Source organism: Augochlora pura, chromosome 9, assembly GCF_028453695.1.
Source record: "Augochlora pura isolate Apur16 chromosome 9, APUR_v2.2.1, whole genome shotgun sequence".
In the NCBI taxonomy this organism is placed as follows: domain Eukaryota; kingdom Metazoa; phylum Arthropoda; class Insecta; order Hymenoptera; family Halictidae; genus Augochlora; species Augochlora pura.
This window is the reverse complement of record NC_135780.1, coordinates 1,499,885-1,518,870: the sequence shown is the minus strand read 5'-3', so window position 1 is coordinate 1,518,870 and position 18,986 is coordinate 1,499,885. Positions and strand designations below refer to the sequence as shown.

The 18,986-nt window shown below is 38.8% G+C and overlaps 4 protein-coding genes across 4 annotated transcripts; 2 read left to right on the top strand and 2 right to left on the bottom strand.

Annotated features, from left to right (window-relative positions):
- The first annotated feature begins 7,375 nt into the window (after positions 1–7,375).
- Positions 7,376–11,535, top strand: LOC144474782 (estradiol 17-beta-dehydrogenase 11). The gene is made up of 8 exons (XM_078190044.1): positions 7,376–7,477; positions 10,072–10,322; positions 10,435–10,559; positions 10,640–10,750; positions 10,821–10,982; positions 11,049–11,131; positions 11,195–11,311; positions 11,385–11,535. Exons 2-8 carry the CDS (start codon positions 10,085–10,087, stop codon positions 11,533–11,535), a joined length of 987 nt encoding a protein of 328 aa, XP_078046170.1. The 5' UTR covers positions 7,376–7,477; positions 10,072–10,084.
- Positions 11,536–11,676: 141 nt separating this feature from the next.
- On the bottom strand, positions 11,677–13,738 carry LOC144474781 (chitinase domain-containing protein 1). The gene is made up of 7 exons (XM_078190043.1): positions 13,529–13,738; positions 13,308–13,454; positions 12,867–13,047; positions 12,693–12,802; positions 12,477–12,631; positions 12,065–12,394; positions 11,677–11,965 (listed from the first exon to the last, which is right to left on the bottom strand). The coding sequence occupies exons 1-7, from the start codon at positions 13,643–13,645 to the stop codon at positions 11,824–11,826; spliced, it is 1,182 nt and encodes a 393-aa protein (XP_078046169.1). The 5' UTR covers positions 13,646–13,738; the 3' UTR covers positions 11,677–11,823.
- A 404-nt stretch (positions 13,739–14,142) lies between these two features.
- Calypso (ubiquitin carboxyl-terminal hydrolase calypso) lies at positions 14,143–18,909 on the top strand. The gene is made up of 8 exons (XM_078190671.1): positions 14,143–14,292; positions 14,683–14,897; positions 14,955–15,709; positions 15,804–15,937; positions 17,547–17,651; positions 17,722–18,038; positions 18,110–18,258; positions 18,320–18,909. The coding sequence occupies exons 1-8, from the start codon at positions 14,235–14,237 to the stop codon at positions 18,396–18,398; spliced, it is 1,812 nt and encodes a 603-aa protein (XP_078046797.1). The 5' UTR covers positions 14,143–14,234; the 3' UTR covers positions 18,399–18,909.
- Positions 15,911–17,340, bottom strand: LOC144475093 (uncharacterized). The gene is made up of 2 exons (XM_078190672.1): positions 17,173–17,340; positions 15,911–17,106 (listed from the first exon to the last, which is right to left on the bottom strand). The coding sequence occupies exons 1-2, from the start codon at positions 17,338–17,340 to the stop codon at positions 15,943–15,945; spliced, it is 1,332 nt and encodes a 443-aa protein (XP_078046798.1). The 3' UTR covers positions 15,911–15,942.
- Positions 18,910–18,986: the final 77 nt, after the last annotated feature.

Genomic DNA, 18,986 nt, shown 5'->3' with positions numbered 1-18,986 from the left:
ATTATCATTATTAAAAATAGGAGATCTCCCACCCGATCATTCAAGTCGAATTGAAACTAGTTTCACAAAATGCGTGGAATGAATTTATAATAACCGTGTGTGCGACAGTCGTGAATAATCTTCGATGAAGGCTCACAAAATATAATGAAGCAGAAGGAGCAAATTTTGAACAGTTGTAAATTTTATTATTCTGCTTTGCGATCAATATGTTTGTTAACACGTTCGTCGCCGACAATTAGACACTAAAATCCCCGCATAATTAAAGCAATTTAATTAATTAAAATAAAACTAAAAAGTTCACATTTATCATAGGGGATGACACTAGAACTCATTCGCATTCGAAAAATCATAGTCGAATTCATTTTGCTCGAATATATTGCAATAAAAATAAATTTTCAAAATTGGTCAGAAATCAATGTCACCCAGATATGGGTGACGCGGCAACGAACGTGTTAAACTGGTAAAATATATATGTATAGTATTAAATTGAAGCGTCCTTTATAGTGCTATAGGTGGTACAGGTGGATAATGAACAAGTTAACCTTCTATTTATACAGCGGCAAGTTTACTGGTAGCAAGATACTTTACTATATGTAGAATAAGGGCCTGCACTCGAAGTCACGGATTGTCGTCACGATAAGATAGTCAGGTTTCTGAGACTGTCTACATGGAGAAGAGAGCGCCTCCGTCGCTTCTGGAGTTTTAAGGGCTACTTATTTCAGTTCTCAGAAAAGGAAAGAATATCCTGTTGGGCGAGGATAACCGAATGTCCGTGTAAAACGTTCAGCGAGAAAACGCAGAGATGGGAATGCCTGGTCGCGACTTCAAGGGGCCGGTTATCAGGAATGTACATACGTGTTACCCGAGGTAGACGTACTCTTCTCGAACCAAGGACGTACGCTGGCGAAAACGTGAATCTAGCTGCCGCATGTGGCGTACCCCATTATAAACCAGCTCGCATCGTGCCAGGCTAAAACCTAAATAATATTACGAATCCATTGAAAGGCTACTTTTTCCGGGACGTGGTAGACACCTGACCACTACACCTCATTTCCAAAGCAGCTAAATATGTATTACGACGAGTCATAAATAACTGTTAATGCAGTTATTTGAATCCATTGTTTGTACCTACTTAGTCTGAGTCACTGCGACAAACGAGATTTAGCTTTCACTAAACAGATAAGACTTCAAAATAAACAAATTAACAAAACGAAACAAGAATATAAAATAAATAGAATAAATGTGTAATAAAAAGGGGGAAGATATTTATGACTCGACTTAATATGAATATATAGATATAAAATTTTTACAGCGCCCTTCGAATGTAATAGCCGAGGCGAGCAACAAGCACAAAAGGTTTGAACGAAGGTCCTTGAATACTGATCTAAATATTCGAATAGTTACAGAACCGATTTCCTAGATAAACTAATATCCGCGAGCATTTCCTGTATAATTACAATTCTAAGCAAGATGATATAATTGTTTTACAGCAGCAATATTGCAAGAGCGAACCTTAATCTTCACTTTCACCAGCTTATCGGGCAAACACATCTCAAAAACAAATGTTCGAGCCCGATCACTTCCTGATGCATTTATAAATGCATCATTCTGAATTTTGTTACGATTAAATTATGAGAAACTGGCAAGGCTGTTGCAATGTACTTCATCTTTCTACTCGAATCCTTTCGATGTTGTGCTAGTTGCTTCTATTTTACGCAGATTTTCAACTGTGATAATCTCTCTTAATACTCCCTACGCCCTCTGACGAATATAATTAATATTTGTAGATTAAATTATAAAGACATCATCGACGTTATACGAAAAATATTTGTTCAAAATATTCGATGGAAAAAATCGTCCAACTTAACTACATATACTGATCGAGATGTACAAGCCGCAAATTCCGAAGATCCTTAAAGGATTACAAAAGAATTTCGAACAATTCCTAGCCTAAATTCGTAGACTGGTCGGTGGAGCACAGCCGATGGAACAAGATGGGCCTCGTGGCCGCCCCCCCCCCCTGCCACCCGGGATTATTAGAGCTCGTTGTTTCTGCAATTTACGATCTAGAACGTGGGGCGCGCCGATACAAAACTACCGGCGATCATGCTCGCGATCTAGCAACGTCTTCTGCGAGAGCTCGTCGACGCAACTCGACGGAGAGAGTAGATTTCCAAGCGGAATATTAATAGACGGAGCTTTTCGCAGATTATTCTTGTCCCGACTCTCGCTGTCAAGCCATCAGGAAGAAGACGGTGAAATTTAATGTATCACGCAGATCGAGGGTTTAATCTCGTATTCTAATGGCGATCAGAAGCTTACTTTTTTCACATCTCTTTTGTTCCACAGTTAATTGACTTAGAAACTGTCTGAGTCGATGTTCCAATACATGCGCAGAATCTTTGGGCGAAATATTCTAATAAAATCTAGATATTCTTCTCAGTGCATAAAATAAGACTGAATATACATTTTTAATAAATCTCGGTGAATTCGCATTAATTATTGAAGCTTAAGGAATGGAAGCTTAGAGGATGGAAGACTTTAGAACGTGTCGAGCAAGCTGCAACATCCAACAAATCATGTTCTAATTAACATACCCGAATCGATTTCTATCTCGAATGTAGTTCGAGTTCTAGCTCGAATCAATTTCGCAGAATTTTCGCCTTAATCTAAGATTGCTGGCAATTTTCAATCGGCACTCGAGGATCCAAACGGTCGGTACAACATAGCAGCAAAGCGTAACCTGAAAATGGCTTTGCATAAGCTTTGCATAGCGATACAGAAGTATCTAATCACCATTCGCAACCTGTTCTGATTGCAAGACAAATTTCTCGGCTAAATATTCCTGGCACGCGCGTCATCGCTCGCAACCGCGGACTGCGAATTCCGCGTTTAAAAAATATATCCATATACGAGAATAATTGCATTGTTACATCGAGGGGATCAGCGTGCGCGACGCGCGAGGATCCTAGGATTCGCGTTGGTCAAAGACGTCAAGGCTCACCTCGGGTGAATCGCAGGCTGAGGGAGATCCGAGATCAACGAAACCGGTTCCTGCTCCATCAGCGTTTGGTACTTGCAACAGTTTCCGTCCTTTATTTGCAGTAGACGCCCACTGGCTTCTTGGAAGCCTACCGTTTTGGGGACATTATTCTAGCCGAGATTATGACCGTTTGATCCACGAGGTACGGTCGTTTTGGGCGCGGGTCGCGGCGTGTTTCGGGCGTCGAAAATCCGGAGGAGATCGAAAGTCGCGGAACCAGTGAACTTGAACACGAGAAATCTCAGTTCTGGCGATTCGAGCGGCCTGGCAGTGCTACAGACTATCTCCCCATGACACCGGCAGCTTTCCAGGGCAGCTCTATGAGTGAAAGTGAGCCGACCATACAAATAGTCTGATCGCTGAGGTCCTGACAGCTGATATCACGCCGGATCCCAAATCGGATGCTAACGGTGCCGTCGAACCTTCCCCCTCTGACGTTGAGTGGCAAAAAATCAGTAAAAATACACGAGATTTCGCAATAACCTACTTGCAATTAGAAAGTTTTCCCTTTCTGCCTGTTATTGTAAGTGCGATCAATTTTTTGTTCCTTGCTCGCCGTTCGGATGTTTGCTACCGAATGGTTCGTTCGAATCATCGCGGAATTTAACACTAAACCTAGCAAGTCGGTCAAGATAACCGGTTTCATATGTTGTATGTCACAAAATTATGATTATTGTAATGAAATAATAAAGACTCTTCCGTAGGAAATGATCGAATCGCTTTCTCAACTCAAGTATTATAGAAATAAATTCAATCTTGTTTGTCTTACAGTGCGGCACACATTCATCATTTACAAGTTTAGCGTTAAGATTTGCCCATCGAAGTAATTTCTAATTTCAGTTTATACATTGAGACTCGAATTTCAAAATTATGACTTGATTTTCAAAATTATGACTTGAATTTCATAATTACGACTTGAATTTTGACGCTATCGTTAAATACGCAGCTCAACGGTGCAAATTGAGGTTCGACGGTAAAAGTTTCGACTGAGACTTGACCATTGGCACCTGAATTTAAATTCGACGTTAAGACTACGAAGTTGCGACGGAGCATGGCGGAAGCGAAGAGAATTCGTTGTGAAATTAAGTTTTTCAGTAGGAAGCGACCCTCGTAGAAAAAGCATCGAGTGTTTAAAAAATTACGAAATTATTGTCGGCGTATGTGCACCTTCCTGCCGGAATTTGCGTTGGCCGAAGTCGAATAGAATGGTCCTCAACTTTTTTGCTCCACTAGGCGGTTACTAAATATGCAAATACGTAAACGTACAAATATTTACACGGCAGAAGCCTTCTCTCTCCCCTGTCCACTCTGATAGACCGTATTGCAAAACTTCTATGTCACTTTTATATTCGTCGCTCATTGAAATTCAAAATCCGCCATTATGACGTTAAATTCGAAATTCGAGTTAAAGACGATCACAAAAACTGTCGCTCGAATTTGCTGTAAATATGATACAGCGAACATAACTTCGATCGTTGTAATTTGAATCGACGTTAAAATTGTCCCACATCAATTTCTTCGTGTGACAAATTTTAAGCAACTATGTCGGTAAAGTTGTAGCGTTTGCGTTTTTCCGACAGATGGAGTTGCCGGTACTGCGAGCCCGATGGACGCGCAATTTCAAACATCGGTCATTGAAATTGCACTCGTGTTTGAAATTATTTGAAATTATTCTCGTTAGTAGCGCGTTCTTTAATGCGTCGCTCGATCTCGCTAGATAACAATATCGCAACGTCGATCTCTGCTCGAACGTATAAAAATTACACAATGTCGCTTTCACTGTTTGCATAATTGTTAACGGTCCCTTTTTGGATTTAACACCGCGACAACAGAAGAACAAGGAAATTACGTGTCTTGATGTTTTGTAAGCAAGCGGAGTAAAATCTAGCCCGGATCAATTTCCGAGAGTTCCTTTCTGGTTACAGTGAAATTTGTTCGAGGAATCAGCGCAGATCCTAGCAGGATCTATCGGCTACCACTCGGGACTCAAACATCGCCTTGATTTTCAATAATTCCTGTTTAACTTTCACGAGAGCCGTAAAAGGGAATTACGTGACAATATGTCTTGCGAATAATCAGCGTCGAATATAGCAGTACCGATCACCCAGCGCTCAGGAAACGGACATCTCCTGATAGGATACTCATTAAAGACCCGATCCACGTCGATCCTTGAACATTGAAAACGACAGCGACATTTATTAGTCCTGCCGCCTCGAAAGGATTCCAATAAAGAATACTTATCTTTCATTTATTCATCGATGCAACCGTGATTCATTACGAAGAGCGACGGGATGCATGTCTAATGAAACGATTCGCGGATTCATCGGCGCAACATTTCATTCCGAGGTCTTGTCTTTGGCGGACATCGATAACGTCGCATGCCCGTTGGAGAAAGAAAAAAAAAACGAGAACCGTGGATACGTCCAATTCCGATAGGACGTCTTGACCATTAAGCGTTGCGAAAGAACGAGGAAGGCGACGTTACATGGCGCAGGAAGTCTCTTTCTCACTCTTCGGGAATTAGAAATCAAGCACGGAGTAGGGATGCCTGTGCAATACTTTTGTTTCGGTTACACTTCTGGTTGTTCGCAAGGGAAGAGTGTCACCGACCTAGATCTTGAACGTCATCCTTTCACCGAGTTGCTAACAATTTCATCTCCCGCTGTCTAGCCGTGTCCTGAACTCGAAATGCTTGATTTCCACAAAATTTCAGGCGGAGGACGTTCACCTAACTTTTCAACGGCGTGCTCAAACTTGCTGGGCCGCTACTGGGATTGGCACTCTGCACTGAATGGTCCAACAGTTAAGACCTAATCAACTTATGATCGCGACGAAGCTGCTGACAATAGGACGCGCGCCGCATGATGCACCGCGAGCAATCGTGCAGACCGCAGTAGGATGATGTTGCGATTCGAAGGTAAATTGAAATGATGCGTGTAGAAAGTGTCGGGTTGGGGAGATTATGGTTTTCGATAATCTTCTATACGCGGAAATTTAGCCGGCGCGCGGCCGGCGAATAAATTTCCGTTACAGTTGCGCAAGATGAAACAATCAAACAGCATATTTGTATTGCACACGCGCGCAACGCAAGGATTCCGCTGGATCTCGTAACTTTCTACCTAAAAGAACCGCGCGGTCAACGATGGATTGCGAATCAATGACCTCGCGTGCAATTTTCCGTAATACCGAGCCTTCCTGCATTTACGGATTTGCTAATACCGAGGGAAGGAATTTTAATCACCAAACCACGGCGGAGACAACTGCGCGACAAAGAAATTTCATTCGATCGGAGTGATTAGCTTGACTTATCCTTGAACCCTCGAGATTCTAACTTGGACATCATGGCATACAAATTTTTTGTTCGTCGCGACGTTTGATCGGCAATATTTAAATTAGAATATGAACGTGGCTGCTCAGATTTAAATACGAAAGTCTCCGTTAGGATTTTCACCCGAATCTAAACGTTAAGATTTAAATTTCAATGTAAACCAAATTTTCGCTTCAATGAAACCGGTAAAGGTATGAATTCGAATGTGATCGTTGGAATTTGAATTTCATAGCAGAAGTTCAAACTTCGATGCAACCGATGGGACTTAAATCGACGATCAACGCAGCTAATGCTCGAATGGCACAGTTCGGAAACTAATCTGAAACGTGAAGGACTTTGATCAATTGTTTTTCAAGGTTCCCCCTTGAGCGACTATGTGAATCATTGTAAAGTACCTGCATCTTCCTCTTAGCTTCGTGTTCCATTGAAAATCTATTTTATCCAGATTGCAGATTCTATAATAAATGAAGATAGCACGAAGAAGATTGTAGGAGAATGGCAAGGAAACTTTCACCATGAAATGGTACAGGTCTTTTCTAGGGTATCAGGTACCAGCCTCGAGTCTCCAATGCGCCTTGCACTATAGTTCGCTATAGTAAATTCAGGGATGTATCCACGATGGGCACCAACGATTCAATCCCTGGTAAACTCGAGAATTGTTAATACAAAATGTTGTAAACTATTATTTTTGGCGTGCAGGACACTCGTAAGAAAATGGAACCGACTGCATAATGATGTCAACATGATTAGATAGACTCGGGTTATTTCGTCGTCACTGTCTAAGTCAAGATTAACAGAGCGTGGCGATCGGCTTCACAAAGTATTATAACTTATAATTAAGTGTAATATCAAACGAATTTCTCTCTCATGAGATCTTAAACAGCATTTCTCGTGTACGCCACTGTGCCATTGGTTGAAGTTAGGCAGCAAAACACCGTCCGGACTTGCATTTCGAACGCATAGCCGAGGTTCAGTGTCAGTCAACACCGGTCTTTGAACAGGCACGCGACCGTCTGAGAACTGTTTTGCCAACCTCAACCTCCTTCGAGCACCATAAACAACGATTAATTCTGTTTTCTATCACAGTTCAAGGAGTCGACTGCTAGGTATATAATAAATAATTACTATTCTCAGTGACAAACTGATCAGTGTCGATAAGTGGTGTTTTAGTAATTGGATGGAGACCAGTAAGTAACGATTCGCTGTGAACGCTCTTCTGCGAACAGTGCTTCGATTAACCGTATCTACCCTAGTGGACAAAATGATAAGACACCGTCGTACACATAAGAAATTTCATGTGTATTTAAAATGACTTAAATCTTGAAGTTACGAATAGTAAATTGTAACTCTTTATTCATGAAATATTAATCATTGGATGCTATAAAAAAGACACGACTTTTTTTCAGAACCATGTTCTAGTATAAACATACAAAAGACAGAGCATTGTGGCTTTGAAGTTTCTAGTGGACAAATTAATGAGGCACTTGAATTAATCTATTTGAACACGTTGAAGTGTGCAGTTCTATGCAAGTCTATCGTATGGAAATCACTTGTTTATAATCGGTTTATAAGTGCTTAAATATTGTTTAATTCAAAATTGAAATATGAGTCGAGAAAAAGACGAGAGGATTAAAATACTCCAGTTAAAGTGTGAGAAAAGAGAAAACCAAGTTCAAATTACAAACAAAATTTAAGAAGTCTGTGCATTACATAAAACATGTTATGAAACTCTGAGAAATATGCGAAATAAAAATTGAAGTGGAAGACCTGCAGCACTTTTTCAAGGGGAAAAAACTCATTTTGCGGAAATAACGTATCCATGAAAGCGGTAAAAAGAATTTTTTAAAAATGAGCTAGTTAAAACGAATGAAATTTGCTATAAAGACGCCATTAACGCACAAACATTAGACCGTTCGATTAAGTTTTGCAATAGAGCATATTCAGTGGAAAAAATGCAAACGTACAAATACTATTTCTACAATGTAGTGGTAGTAAAGTAATGACATAGTCGGCCATAGTCGTAATAATGACAGTGTCGGCCATAGAGGTAAGAGGAAAGTAAAATTTTGTCGAGGACTTACGACTAGTGTTGTCTATTTAAATCTGGACAGGCAATAAGAAGAAACTTACGCAAGTAAACATAAAATATATATTTCAGCAAGATAATGCAGCTGTGCATATCACTCATATAGTAAAAGATTATTTTAAAAGGAAAATGTAAATGTTTTAAATTGACCAAAATTTTTATTTTAACACTTTTGTTTATTTCTTACTCAAAGTGCCTTACCATTTTGTCCATCGAAAATTTCAATTTCTCTTTTTGTATAAGTAACAAATAGTTCGAATGATTTATTTAACGTCTTCATATATTACGTCAATACTGCTATCTTGTTTTGTTGTGTATTCATTTTCCACGTATACGTACAAATATATAATCATACCCACAAATCTTGAATTGCCTTATCATTTCGTCCACCAGCGTACGCTCATAATTTACCGTTAAAAATTGAGTCCGTACTTTACCGTTGCAAACTGCAGTTCACCGTTACAGATTGAATTAGAACTCCGCCGCACTACAATTTCAATTAAAAATTCCAATTAAAGAGGCAAACGATCCCAGTGACGACGACTGTAATAAAAAACGGTGTCGGAGCAAAATGTTGTTACACGGTTTCGTGTATCTCTGAAATAAAACTTTCCATATTCGTGGCGGCTTTCACCTGTTGCAACAAGTGTCGATGTTATCTCTAAGCTCCACTTTATAGTATATCGCGCGACCGCGCGAGAAGATACAACGAATTTTTCGGGAAACTGTTCGAAAGTTCTGTCGCTGGAAAACAAAGGAAACAGCTGTGTCCGTATTTCGGCCGGCGAGTTCTATGAACCGTCCCGGAAGGATGTTCTTCGCTAATGATAGATTCGATAAATATTCAATCTGACGTGTCCCGGGAACGAGCGTAGAATAAATTCTACAGTCGTTGCATCCGTGGCTGCATCGGCGCGAAGGGGTCTTGGTGCATCGACCGTGGTTAATAACACCGACAACCGCAAATCCCAGGCTCGATCGTAGACCGGTGCAACCACTTCTATCCGCGTACCGTAATCCCGTCAATTTGTATCTACCGTTGAAAGTCGCGTAGCGGTTGTTCCTATCTTTTGTAAATGGAGAAACAAAACAAGGGCCACTTTTCCTTAAAACCGTCCGCAGTGGCAGCCATTCTCTTAATACTTTCTGATCAACATCGTGAGAAAATACGTATCAGCTTCCGCACGGAGAAAACTTCGATTGCGCTAGCCGAACTCGTTTTGAATTTAAAACTGGTTCGCGAACACTTCAATTTGAATCGCTTCAAGTTTTAATTTGAATTGGACCGGGATAATTTGAATTTAAATAGGACCGTTGACATTTGCACAGTTAAATCGGATGTTTTGATCAATATTTTTATCGAACTTTTAGGGTTTTCATTTCAATCGAACGGTTCAAATTTGAATTTGCCATTTGGATTGGTCGAGAGTACGGACTGAGTGTTTCGAATTTAATCTTTTACGATTGTAAGTCACCTCTGACGCGACTTTATACATTAGGCTTGAATATCTAACGTCAGATAAGAGTTAAATAAATCGAGTAAAATTTGAGTTTGACACGGATGGTGTTCAATTTGCAGGTAGATTTTATTTAATCGAAATTATGCTCCCGTAGCTCAGAGTGACAAATGGCGTTTCCGGAATGGGCAACCTTAATGTACGACCTGGTACTGTTCGCGGGAATGACGATCATTTACATAATCGAGGCAATTTTGCTGACATTCGTCCCACAACGCTTCCGTGCGAAGTCTGTGAAAGGGGAGGTCGCCCTGATCACCGGGGGTGCAGGTGGCGTCGGAAGTCTAATTGCAAAGAAGCTGGCCAAACTAGGAGCTCACGTGGTTATCTGGGATATCAACACTTCCGGCAAGTTCGAACACATTTCTACCAGCGATTTGCAAACTTTGTCGATGAAATTACCATTGATTAGCTTCTTTAGGAGTACTCTCATAAGACAACTAATATTTATTGCGCACAGCTATGAACGATACGGTCCGAGAAATAAGGGAGGCTGGTGGAAAATGTTGGAGCTACCATTGCGACATCGCAGACAGAGAGGCAGTATACAAAACTGCGAAGACCGTGCAAGTTGAAGTAGGATCTGTAAGTTACCAAAAGCACCGCACAATTTAATCTACCATCCTTATTATTTGCATCCTTTGCGACTCTACATTATTCAACAGGTGACCTTGTTGGTTAATAATGCCGCTTACGTATGGGGAAAAACGCTATTGAACCTACCCGACCAAGAAATTGAGCGTACCTATAGAATCAACATACTTGCACACTATTGGGCAAGTACAATGGAACATTGTTTCATCATAAATAATGTATACAGCGAATTTAATGTTCCCTATTTGACAGATTACCAAAGCGTTTTTAAAGGATATGATGAAGAACAATTACGGCCATATAGTAACTATCGCCAGCATGGCAGGGTTTCTCGGAACTTACAAATGCACCGATTATTCCGCTACCAAGTCTGCGACTATTGGCTATCACGAGAGTCTTTATACCGAACTTAAAGTAAGGATAATTTACAAATGTTAATTCGACTGGAAAACTCGATGATACGCAACAAATATTGTCCAGGTTCACGGCTACGATGGGATTCACACGACCCTGGTGTGTCCCTCTTACATTAACACCGGCATGTTTGAAGGAGTGAAACCTAGGTAACTATTAGCTGAACTGAAACCAAATTTGCCGGCTCCCTTGTAAATATTTGTGATTTGCAGAGTAACGCAAATGTTAGAACCCGAATACGTGGCTGAGAAAGTTGTATCTGGGATATTAGTAAATCAAATAGTCGTTTTAATACCGGAGGCAGTTAGGTTCCTGCTACCGCTTAAATTGTAAGGTTTATTGCTCATAACACTGTTTGATATACCTGTTTGAATGGAGAACTGATATCATTTCTTATGATAGTATACTGCCTGCAAAGTCGTGCTGGGCTTTGATGTACAATATTGTGGGCGGACCGCAGTCTATGATGACAATGAAAGATAAGGGACAGCAAAAGATAACGAAGAACAATAATAATGACATGATAATACCTAATGGAGCATGTATAAAATAGCGTGAAGACTTTAGAAACTTTTAAACTTAGCGTAATTGTTAAAGGTGGAGCCCCGTTTGTTCAAAAAATTCTTTTCTACCAAATATTTTTCAATGGAAAAGTTTGTTAACATTCGCTTTTCAGTTTCTTGAGAAAACGTTGTTGAAATCACCGCATTTTCAGCGTTCTTAACCGGGCTCCTCCTTAAGGTATTTAAATTATTAGAAAAACTAACTGTAACAATGCTATTTGGTAACTGCCGTTGTATTTTTCTAATCTGATGTATATTTCTGTTGAATATAAAAATATTTATAACAAGTCATAAAAATAATTCAGTCCCTGACCGAGCTCCCAAATCGATACGCCTGTACCCAACTCTGCGGCAAGATCCAGTCGTTGCACAATCGAATATAACGTGGGATAAAAGACAATTCCACTGACCCCTGATGACCTGAAACGATTCCAGCCTGAACCAAAGTAGCTTTTCTAATAATACTATCTTATCCATGCTTCTGATTCCAGATCAGGATGAAATGAACTGTGTTCTTACTTTGTCTCAAAAAAGTGCTCTTTGCTGGTGTCATCCCACTGAATTTTCCCTTTATAGGATTCAAGAAGTTTGAGATAATCTGAACCTAATATGGCTCCGCCGCCCTCGGGCGTGTAATTGTATCCGTAGAAATTAAGACCTAGCAATATCTGTGATCGTTTTGGGCCCTTCTCTGGCACCAACAATTCCACACACTCCCTTGCCCAATCAATAGGACTATTAGGTCCTGGCCTTTGAACGCTCGAATAGTCGTAAGTCATTAACGAGAAAGCTTGTAAGTATGGAGACAGTTGGTCAAACTGATCCTTGTTGAACAATTGAACCTTTGGACTGGAAGGTCAGAGAGCCTCACTCACACTAAATCACCAGTCCAACAAAAGCTGCAATAAGAAATAAAAGGAAAGTAACTCACCCGCTTGACGGTGGAACAGCCAGGATTGTATTCAAGTTGTTCTCCTTAAGCCTTTGAGCAATTGATTGAATTAATGATACCACAATCTGAGCTTCCACACCTGTTAGTACAAATTGGTTCCATATTTCCAATACATAGCCATCAAAGTGGAATGCCTGAAACAGAATAATATATTTGTTAGGGCAATTCTTTTAATATTTATTCTAGTATATTCACCTTGGCAGTTTCCACAAGAGAAGACATTAGATTTGTTTGTTTGTGAGTCTCACTGTACAGTCCAACGATGTCATCAATTGACCAGTGTTCGAACAGTACTCTTGGCATGACTAAAACAAAATAAGGGTTGTAGAAAAATGTATTTTATATTATTATCATTTTAAAGTATATTACTTTTCACTTGATGTTTCACATTATTGGCTGCTCTCATTTCTTTCATCCATCTCTTTTGGACATCATGAGTTGATAACTTATAGCTAGGTGCATTGCCTTCAGGATATGCCAACCATACTGGAGATACCATTGTAAGTTTCCCATGGAATATTTTAGAAACATCTAGTCCATTGTTATTCCACTGGAAAAGGTTATGTCAAGGTTTTGGTACAAATTATAGTAAATATTGAGTTTCTAGATAGTATCTAATAAAATCAAGACAGTAACAATACCGTTTGTCAATTAACCGTGCTTAATCCTTAAGTGGACTATTGGAGCCATCATGTATTTGAGCTCCATTTGGACAGACCACTTAAGGGTTAATGTTGAAGCATATGTGGCTATTTTAAAACTCGTAATTGACTACTTCCGCGAAAAATTTCAACAAATAAATAAACATACCGGTGTGATATATCCCAAAACATCCCCGGTAAATCGTCTGTTGGTTGTGTTGGAATAGTAGACTCCAGATTCTCGTATAATGTCGTTAGCCTTAGGATTCTTCACTACCAATGATCGACTGAAAACATCTTGTTCACCGGGGCCTTTCTGTAAATCTAATTGGTTAATAAAAGAAAATCTAAATAGTTTATGAACAATTTTAGTAATTCAATTTCCTGTACCTTGCTTTCAATCTTTCCTTTACTCTTTTTGCTACCCTTTCCCTTCGGCGGTGACAATGTACATTGTGATAATTGAATAATCAATAACAAGTTGATTACTATTGCATAAATGTTCATATTAATAATTTATCTTTACTATCAACTAATTAAAAACATTACTGAATAACGTACATACGTGGCTGCAGTATGTATGCATGTACATATGTACGACCATTCAAAGGACTTTACCAGAACTGTTAATAGAGCGCGCTGCTATCAATCCTTGTGTTAAGGTTACTTTCCATTTATTTTTTTAATTTATAAAGCAAATTGTAAACCCTTCGAATTAACGATAAATATAATTTAAACACTGGTTACAAGTTAGTAAATGACAGATTAAACTTGTAATAAATATTCGATGAATGAACTTTTGTGGAAACTTTTATGCTTGTTTAACTTAAAAAATTGTTTAAATTCAAAGATTTTATCTTCTTAACGGTTGGAGAAATTTATGAATTTAAATTTTAAGAATTTGTTGAAACAAAGTGAAAAAAATAAATCTTAATGAAAACAGCTTTAATAATTTTTTTAAGGCTGTTTTACCACGTGATGCAGTCACATGACATATGTTTTGATGTAACATGGCGCCTTTAATTGTCAGAGTATAACAAAACTTCTAGAAGAATGTACAATTTTTCGAAGTGTTGAACTTGGAACTCAACACAGAATGCCAGTTGATATAAATCGATTGACAGAAGGTTGGCTAGAATTGGAAAGTGACCCAGGTGCGACATAATCACCACGTAAATGTGTTTCAATTATCACTATTATTGAAGCAATAGAACGAGTTGCGGGAACATATAAGTTTAAGCTAACATATTTAAGAAAGCCACATTGTGAACACCAAATCTCCATACCTCAAATTACATTGAACATACATATTTTCAAATTCCTTTCAAATACATTACAGCATTTGTATACATACACTATATGCATGTTCGACTCATAATAAAATGGACTATTTATGTTCTTTCTTGATACTAGAGGTTTTTAAGTACAATTTTATGGTCCATTTTATTTACATATATTTTTACTTAAATTTGTATATCATTTGAATCTGCTTGCTTTACTGTTTTTTATATGTTATACTTACATTGACATGATTTTTTTTGCAGGTTTGTTTACACTACTGCTAGAAGATTTTGGAGTGAAAGGTGTGCAAGTAGAAGAAATATATGATTTGCAAAAATCATTGGAGGGTCCAGTATACGGATTTATATTTTTGTTTCGTTGGATAGAGGAAAGAAGGTCTAGACGTAAGGTTGTAGAGCAAGATGAGAGCTTCGTAAAAGATGAAGATATCGTCAACAATATATTCTTTGCGCAGCAGGTATGATATTTACACTAATAAGATCCACAAAATTTCTAAATCACTATTATTTTACAGGTTGTACCCAACAGCTGTGCAACTCATGCACTGCTATCAGTGTTACTTAATTGCCCAAATATTCATTTGGGTACAACTCTATCCAGATTGAAAATGCATACATCAGGTATGTGTCCAGAGAACAAAGGCTGGGCAATTGGAAACACCCCTGAATTAGCGTGTGCTCATAATTCACATGCAATGCCCCAAGCCAAGAGACGCCAAGACAAAAATACTGGAGTGTCTACTGGTAGATTCACTGGGGAAGCTTTCCACTTTGTTAGTTATGTACCAATTAATGGTAGACTATTTGAATTGGATGGTTTGAAACCATATCCTATGGATCATGGCCCATGGAAAGAGCATGAAGAGTGGACTGAACAATTTAGACGCGTGATAACCGATCGTTTAGGGATGGCAACAGGGGAGCAATTACAGGACATAAGATTTAATTTAATGGCTGTTGTTCCTGACCGGCGGTTGGCTATATCTCATAAATTAACTATGTTAAAGACTAATAGACAAATAGTACTAGAGGCATTACAACAGCTTGTTAAGTTAAGCCATCAAGATGGGTCCGAAAAGAGCGTGAACGACTCTGATAAGTCGGACAAGCACTACGAGAAAAAGAGTAAAACTGACGACGATAATGTTTTACCTACTAAATCAGAAATCGATGACTCTTCTGTACCAGCTATTACTGTTGAGAGAAGTGATGCTACAGGGGATATGGAGGAATCAGGATCGGGCATAACCTCTGGCAAGACAGAATCAAAGTAAAAATGGATTTAATATTTTATTTACTCAGGCTTACAGTTAAATTATTTGTAAATAAAAAATAGTTAGGTAAAAGATACTGTAACGTTACAGCGGCATGGAAAAGGTAGTAATGTGTGCATTGGACTATGCAACTCCACTTCGAATTCAAACTTCACCAGCCCACAGCTCCTCCAGTACCGACACATCGTCAGAGATCGGGTCCGCGTTTAATTCTCCAACTCAAGGTACTCTATATCCCCTTGCAGAGTCGTTTGATTGTACAAACTTTTTTATGCTGGCAAAATATCAAACTGTTTGGACACGTCATTCGTACAGATCTAAAATCATTAGAGTCCCCCGATGTGGAGTAACAAATGTAATAATGTGCCTCAGACGTCGTATCTTTTATTTTTCCATGCTCTGTACACACATTATTTGAGGCTTTAACTTCAGTTGTGTTGTCACTGTCTACATCATTCTTATCTTGATTGTTCTTTAAGCACTTGGTATAGCTTTCTCTATCGCAAACCCTGGTATATTTATTAAACCCAGTGTGAGATGGGCACGAGTGCTCGATTATGGAGACTGTTTCCGGTTTGCACACGTAATATCTAAGGCAGTCGGTTTCGTTCGGCATACGAACATTTCCCACACATGGTATTATTTGAATAAACTTAGAATCCACACGATAGCCGAGCGATTTATATTTTTCAACTGTGAAATATTGCCTGTCTCCAGAATTAGATGTAATTAAAATTAATTTGTCGACGTTATTTGGATCGTCAAGCAGGATCTCTAACGTATCGTTTAATGCTTTCACATTCTGCATTACCTTCTCTTCGGTTTTTACAGGATATTCAACTGTATCTTTCTGTGTTGTATTACTTGTGATATCATTTTCTAACTTAGTTTGTTGAATATGATTCTGTATGAAATAACTCATTAACACACTCTGCTGGCTGGCTTTAGAAAATTCTGTCTTGGCTGAAGCCTCAGTTGTAACTTTTGGAGATGTAGATAGTGAAGCCAAAAGTTCTAGGGGAATGGTTATTTCCTTGTGAATTGATAAATGTTGCATTAAACGATTTAACATCAAATATTCCTTCTTGTAATGATTTTGTACATTATATATCATTTTGTCTTGTTGATTTCTCATTGGCTCTTGAATCTGAATTACCGGGTATGGCGTCATCATTTCATTTTTTAATTCATCATTATCGTCGCTAGCATAGGACGAATCAATAAGTTCAGAAAAATTCAAAGGATCCTCTGTTGAGCCCATATAACTGGTCTCGTTTGGATCGATCAATTCAGGTGTGTCGTACTTATTTGTTACAATAGAGTCTGTTGACAATGTATCACAAGACCAAGAATCACCAGGCAGAATGCACATTCGTAGATATGGTTGAAACACCTGCAAACGGGACGCATAAGTTAATCTCAAATTATAAATTATTTCGTAAATGATAAATCGTTTTACCAAGCCTTCTGTACACTTTCTGGGTACCCAGACGTATCCACCTTCAGGTAAATTCACACAATTGTAAAACACAGTACAGCTAGTAGGATGAGGTTTCCTTGGTTCAGGACATTTTGATGATTCAACTGCAATCAAGAGGGAACAAAAAATAAATAGTATCACACTCATTTTGAAGTGTTCTATCTAAGATTCTTCAGTAGACTGAACTTTGGGCATCTTCTTGATGAGTTATTTGCTTTTCGCACGTTCCCCCACATGTCGTTTGACACCTTTCGGATACAGTTAGTCGACCTACAGCATTTATGTATTTTGACCATATTACAGTAACACGGTCTGACATTTTAGAATTGAAAATTCTGATCTTTTTCTTGTAGCATGGGGTTGGAATTCTGGTCAGAGCAGTCCCACGTCCACAAAAGACTTCAAAAAATTTGTGGTGATTAGAGTGGCTGGGGACGAGAAACACGAGGCTGGTTTGAGTACGTATATGTTCTCTACAATGTATCTTAATTTATTGTATTTTAATAATGCAAAAAAATATTTGCTTAGGTCGATCACTGGGAAACATCAATATAAACGGTAAGAGATTAGTTTCTGACAGTGGTCACCTGCACAAAAAGGTCTGTTTATCTGGAGAAGTTAGGATACCTCATGCTAGAGTAAAGACCAGTAACGGTGATACAGTTACCGAGGAGAAGAAGGTTGAAAAAATAGATCCAAAATTATGTTCGAAGTATCCGGAATTGTTTGAACCGCATACATTTGCACCTAAAGATCTTCTAGCGTTGTTGAAGAACTTGGAGCACGAAATAAGTATCTGCGAGACCAGTTTGAAAGACGAGAACGACAAAAGGAATAAATATAAGGTAGTCACCGCAAAATCGCAGAATCATTAGTTCTTTGAAAGTTTAATTACACATAGTATCGTTTTCCATAGATTGACGATTGCCGCAGAACACACAATTACGACGAGTTCATTTGTACCTTTCTTTCGATGCTTGCTCAACAAGGTAAATTAGCGGAACTGGTTCAACAGCACTTGACCTTAAAGAAGCACACTTCTGTGTCGGTGAATAGGGTTCACAGGTAACTAATCCGCTTTAATTGGGCATGGAGACGTCATGCTTGATGATTGCTATGTTCGCAGATCTTCAAAGAAAACAGACACGCGTCCGAACTCTTCTCGCAGACGTCGAGGAAGAACCAAATGCAAGAAACGGAAATAATGTAACTTAAGACGGAGAATCGAAGGTGTCCCACTCATGGAATTGTCAATACTGAAAATTATTGAAGAAGAATCGCTGCAAGCGCATAGTTTTACAAAGATAAAATATAAAAAGAAGATCGTACGATTGTTAAAGCGACTACGTTGCACTCGACGCTGCTTACCTGTTGCATTAATGATGCCGGACGATCATTTCTTCGTTTTTCTTTTCACACGATTCAGAAATCCTAACGGAAAATAGAGTCTTCTTCGAGACAATCGTAGTAGATCCGTCGGCTATACTAGCCACGCTCCTTTCGTTCTGAAACTCTTCGAACTCATTGCACTATCAACAGTTATACTTTGTAACTGTATAAACCATCTTTATCGTATATTTTTTATATTTTCTCTCTTATTAACACGCGATGCCTGTTTACCGGCATACGTATATTTATGGACATTGCGAGCCCTTTTTGGGGCCCATTAATAAGTTTTAACTTTACATTTCGTTTTCGTATGAAATATATGGTTTCCTAGATAACAACGCTTTGTCTTTTTCAACCCTCGTGTTTACCAAAAGAAGTTAACTAATTCAATAAGAACTGGGTAG

Bases quoted from the DNA above. Each gene is read 5' to 3' on its own strand.
- LOC144474782 (XM_078190044.1), top strand. From the start codon at position 10,085: ATGGCGTTTCCGGAATGGGCAACCTTAATGTACGACCTGGTACTGTTC. The intron at 11,132-11,194 runs GTAACTATTAGC...TGTGATTTGCAG, and splicing joins TTTGAAGGAGTGAAACCTAG to AGTAACGCAAATGTTAGAAC. The intron at 11,312-11,384 runs GTAAGGTTTATT...TTCTTATGATAG, and splicing joins TTCCTGCTACCGCTTAAATT to TATACTGCCTGCAAAGTCGT.
- LOC144474781 (XM_078190043.1), bottom strand. From the start codon at position 13,645: ATGAACATTTATGCAATAGTAATCAACTTGTTATTGATTATTCAATTA. The intron at 13,455-13,528 runs GTACAGGAAATT...TTAGATTTACAG, and splicing joins AAGGAAAGATTGAAAGCAAG to AAAGGCCCCGGTGAACAAGA. The intron at 12,632-12,692 runs GTGAATATACTA...ATTCTGTTTCAG, and splicing joins CTCTTGTGGAAACTGCCAAG to GCATTCCACTTTGATGGCTA.
- Calypso (XM_078190671.1), top strand. From the start codon at position 14,235: ATGCCAGTTGATATAAATCGATTGACAGAAGGTTGGCTAGAATTGGAA. The intron at 14,898-14,954 runs GTATGATATTTA...ATTATTTTACAG, and splicing joins ATATATTCTTTGCGCAGCAG to GTTGTACCCAACAGCTGTGC. The intron at 18,039-18,109 runs GTAGTCACCGCA...CGTTTTCCATAG, and splicing joins ACAAAAGGAATAAATATAAG to ATTGACGATTGCCGCAGAAC.
- LOC144475093 (XM_078190672.1), bottom strand. From the start codon at position 17,340: ATGAGTGTGATACTATTTATTTTTTGTTCCCTCTTGATTGCAGTTGAA. The intron at 17,107-17,172 runs GTAAAACGATTT...TCCCGTTTGCAG, and splicing joins GAAAGTGTACAGAAGGCTTG to GTGTTTCAACCATATCTACG.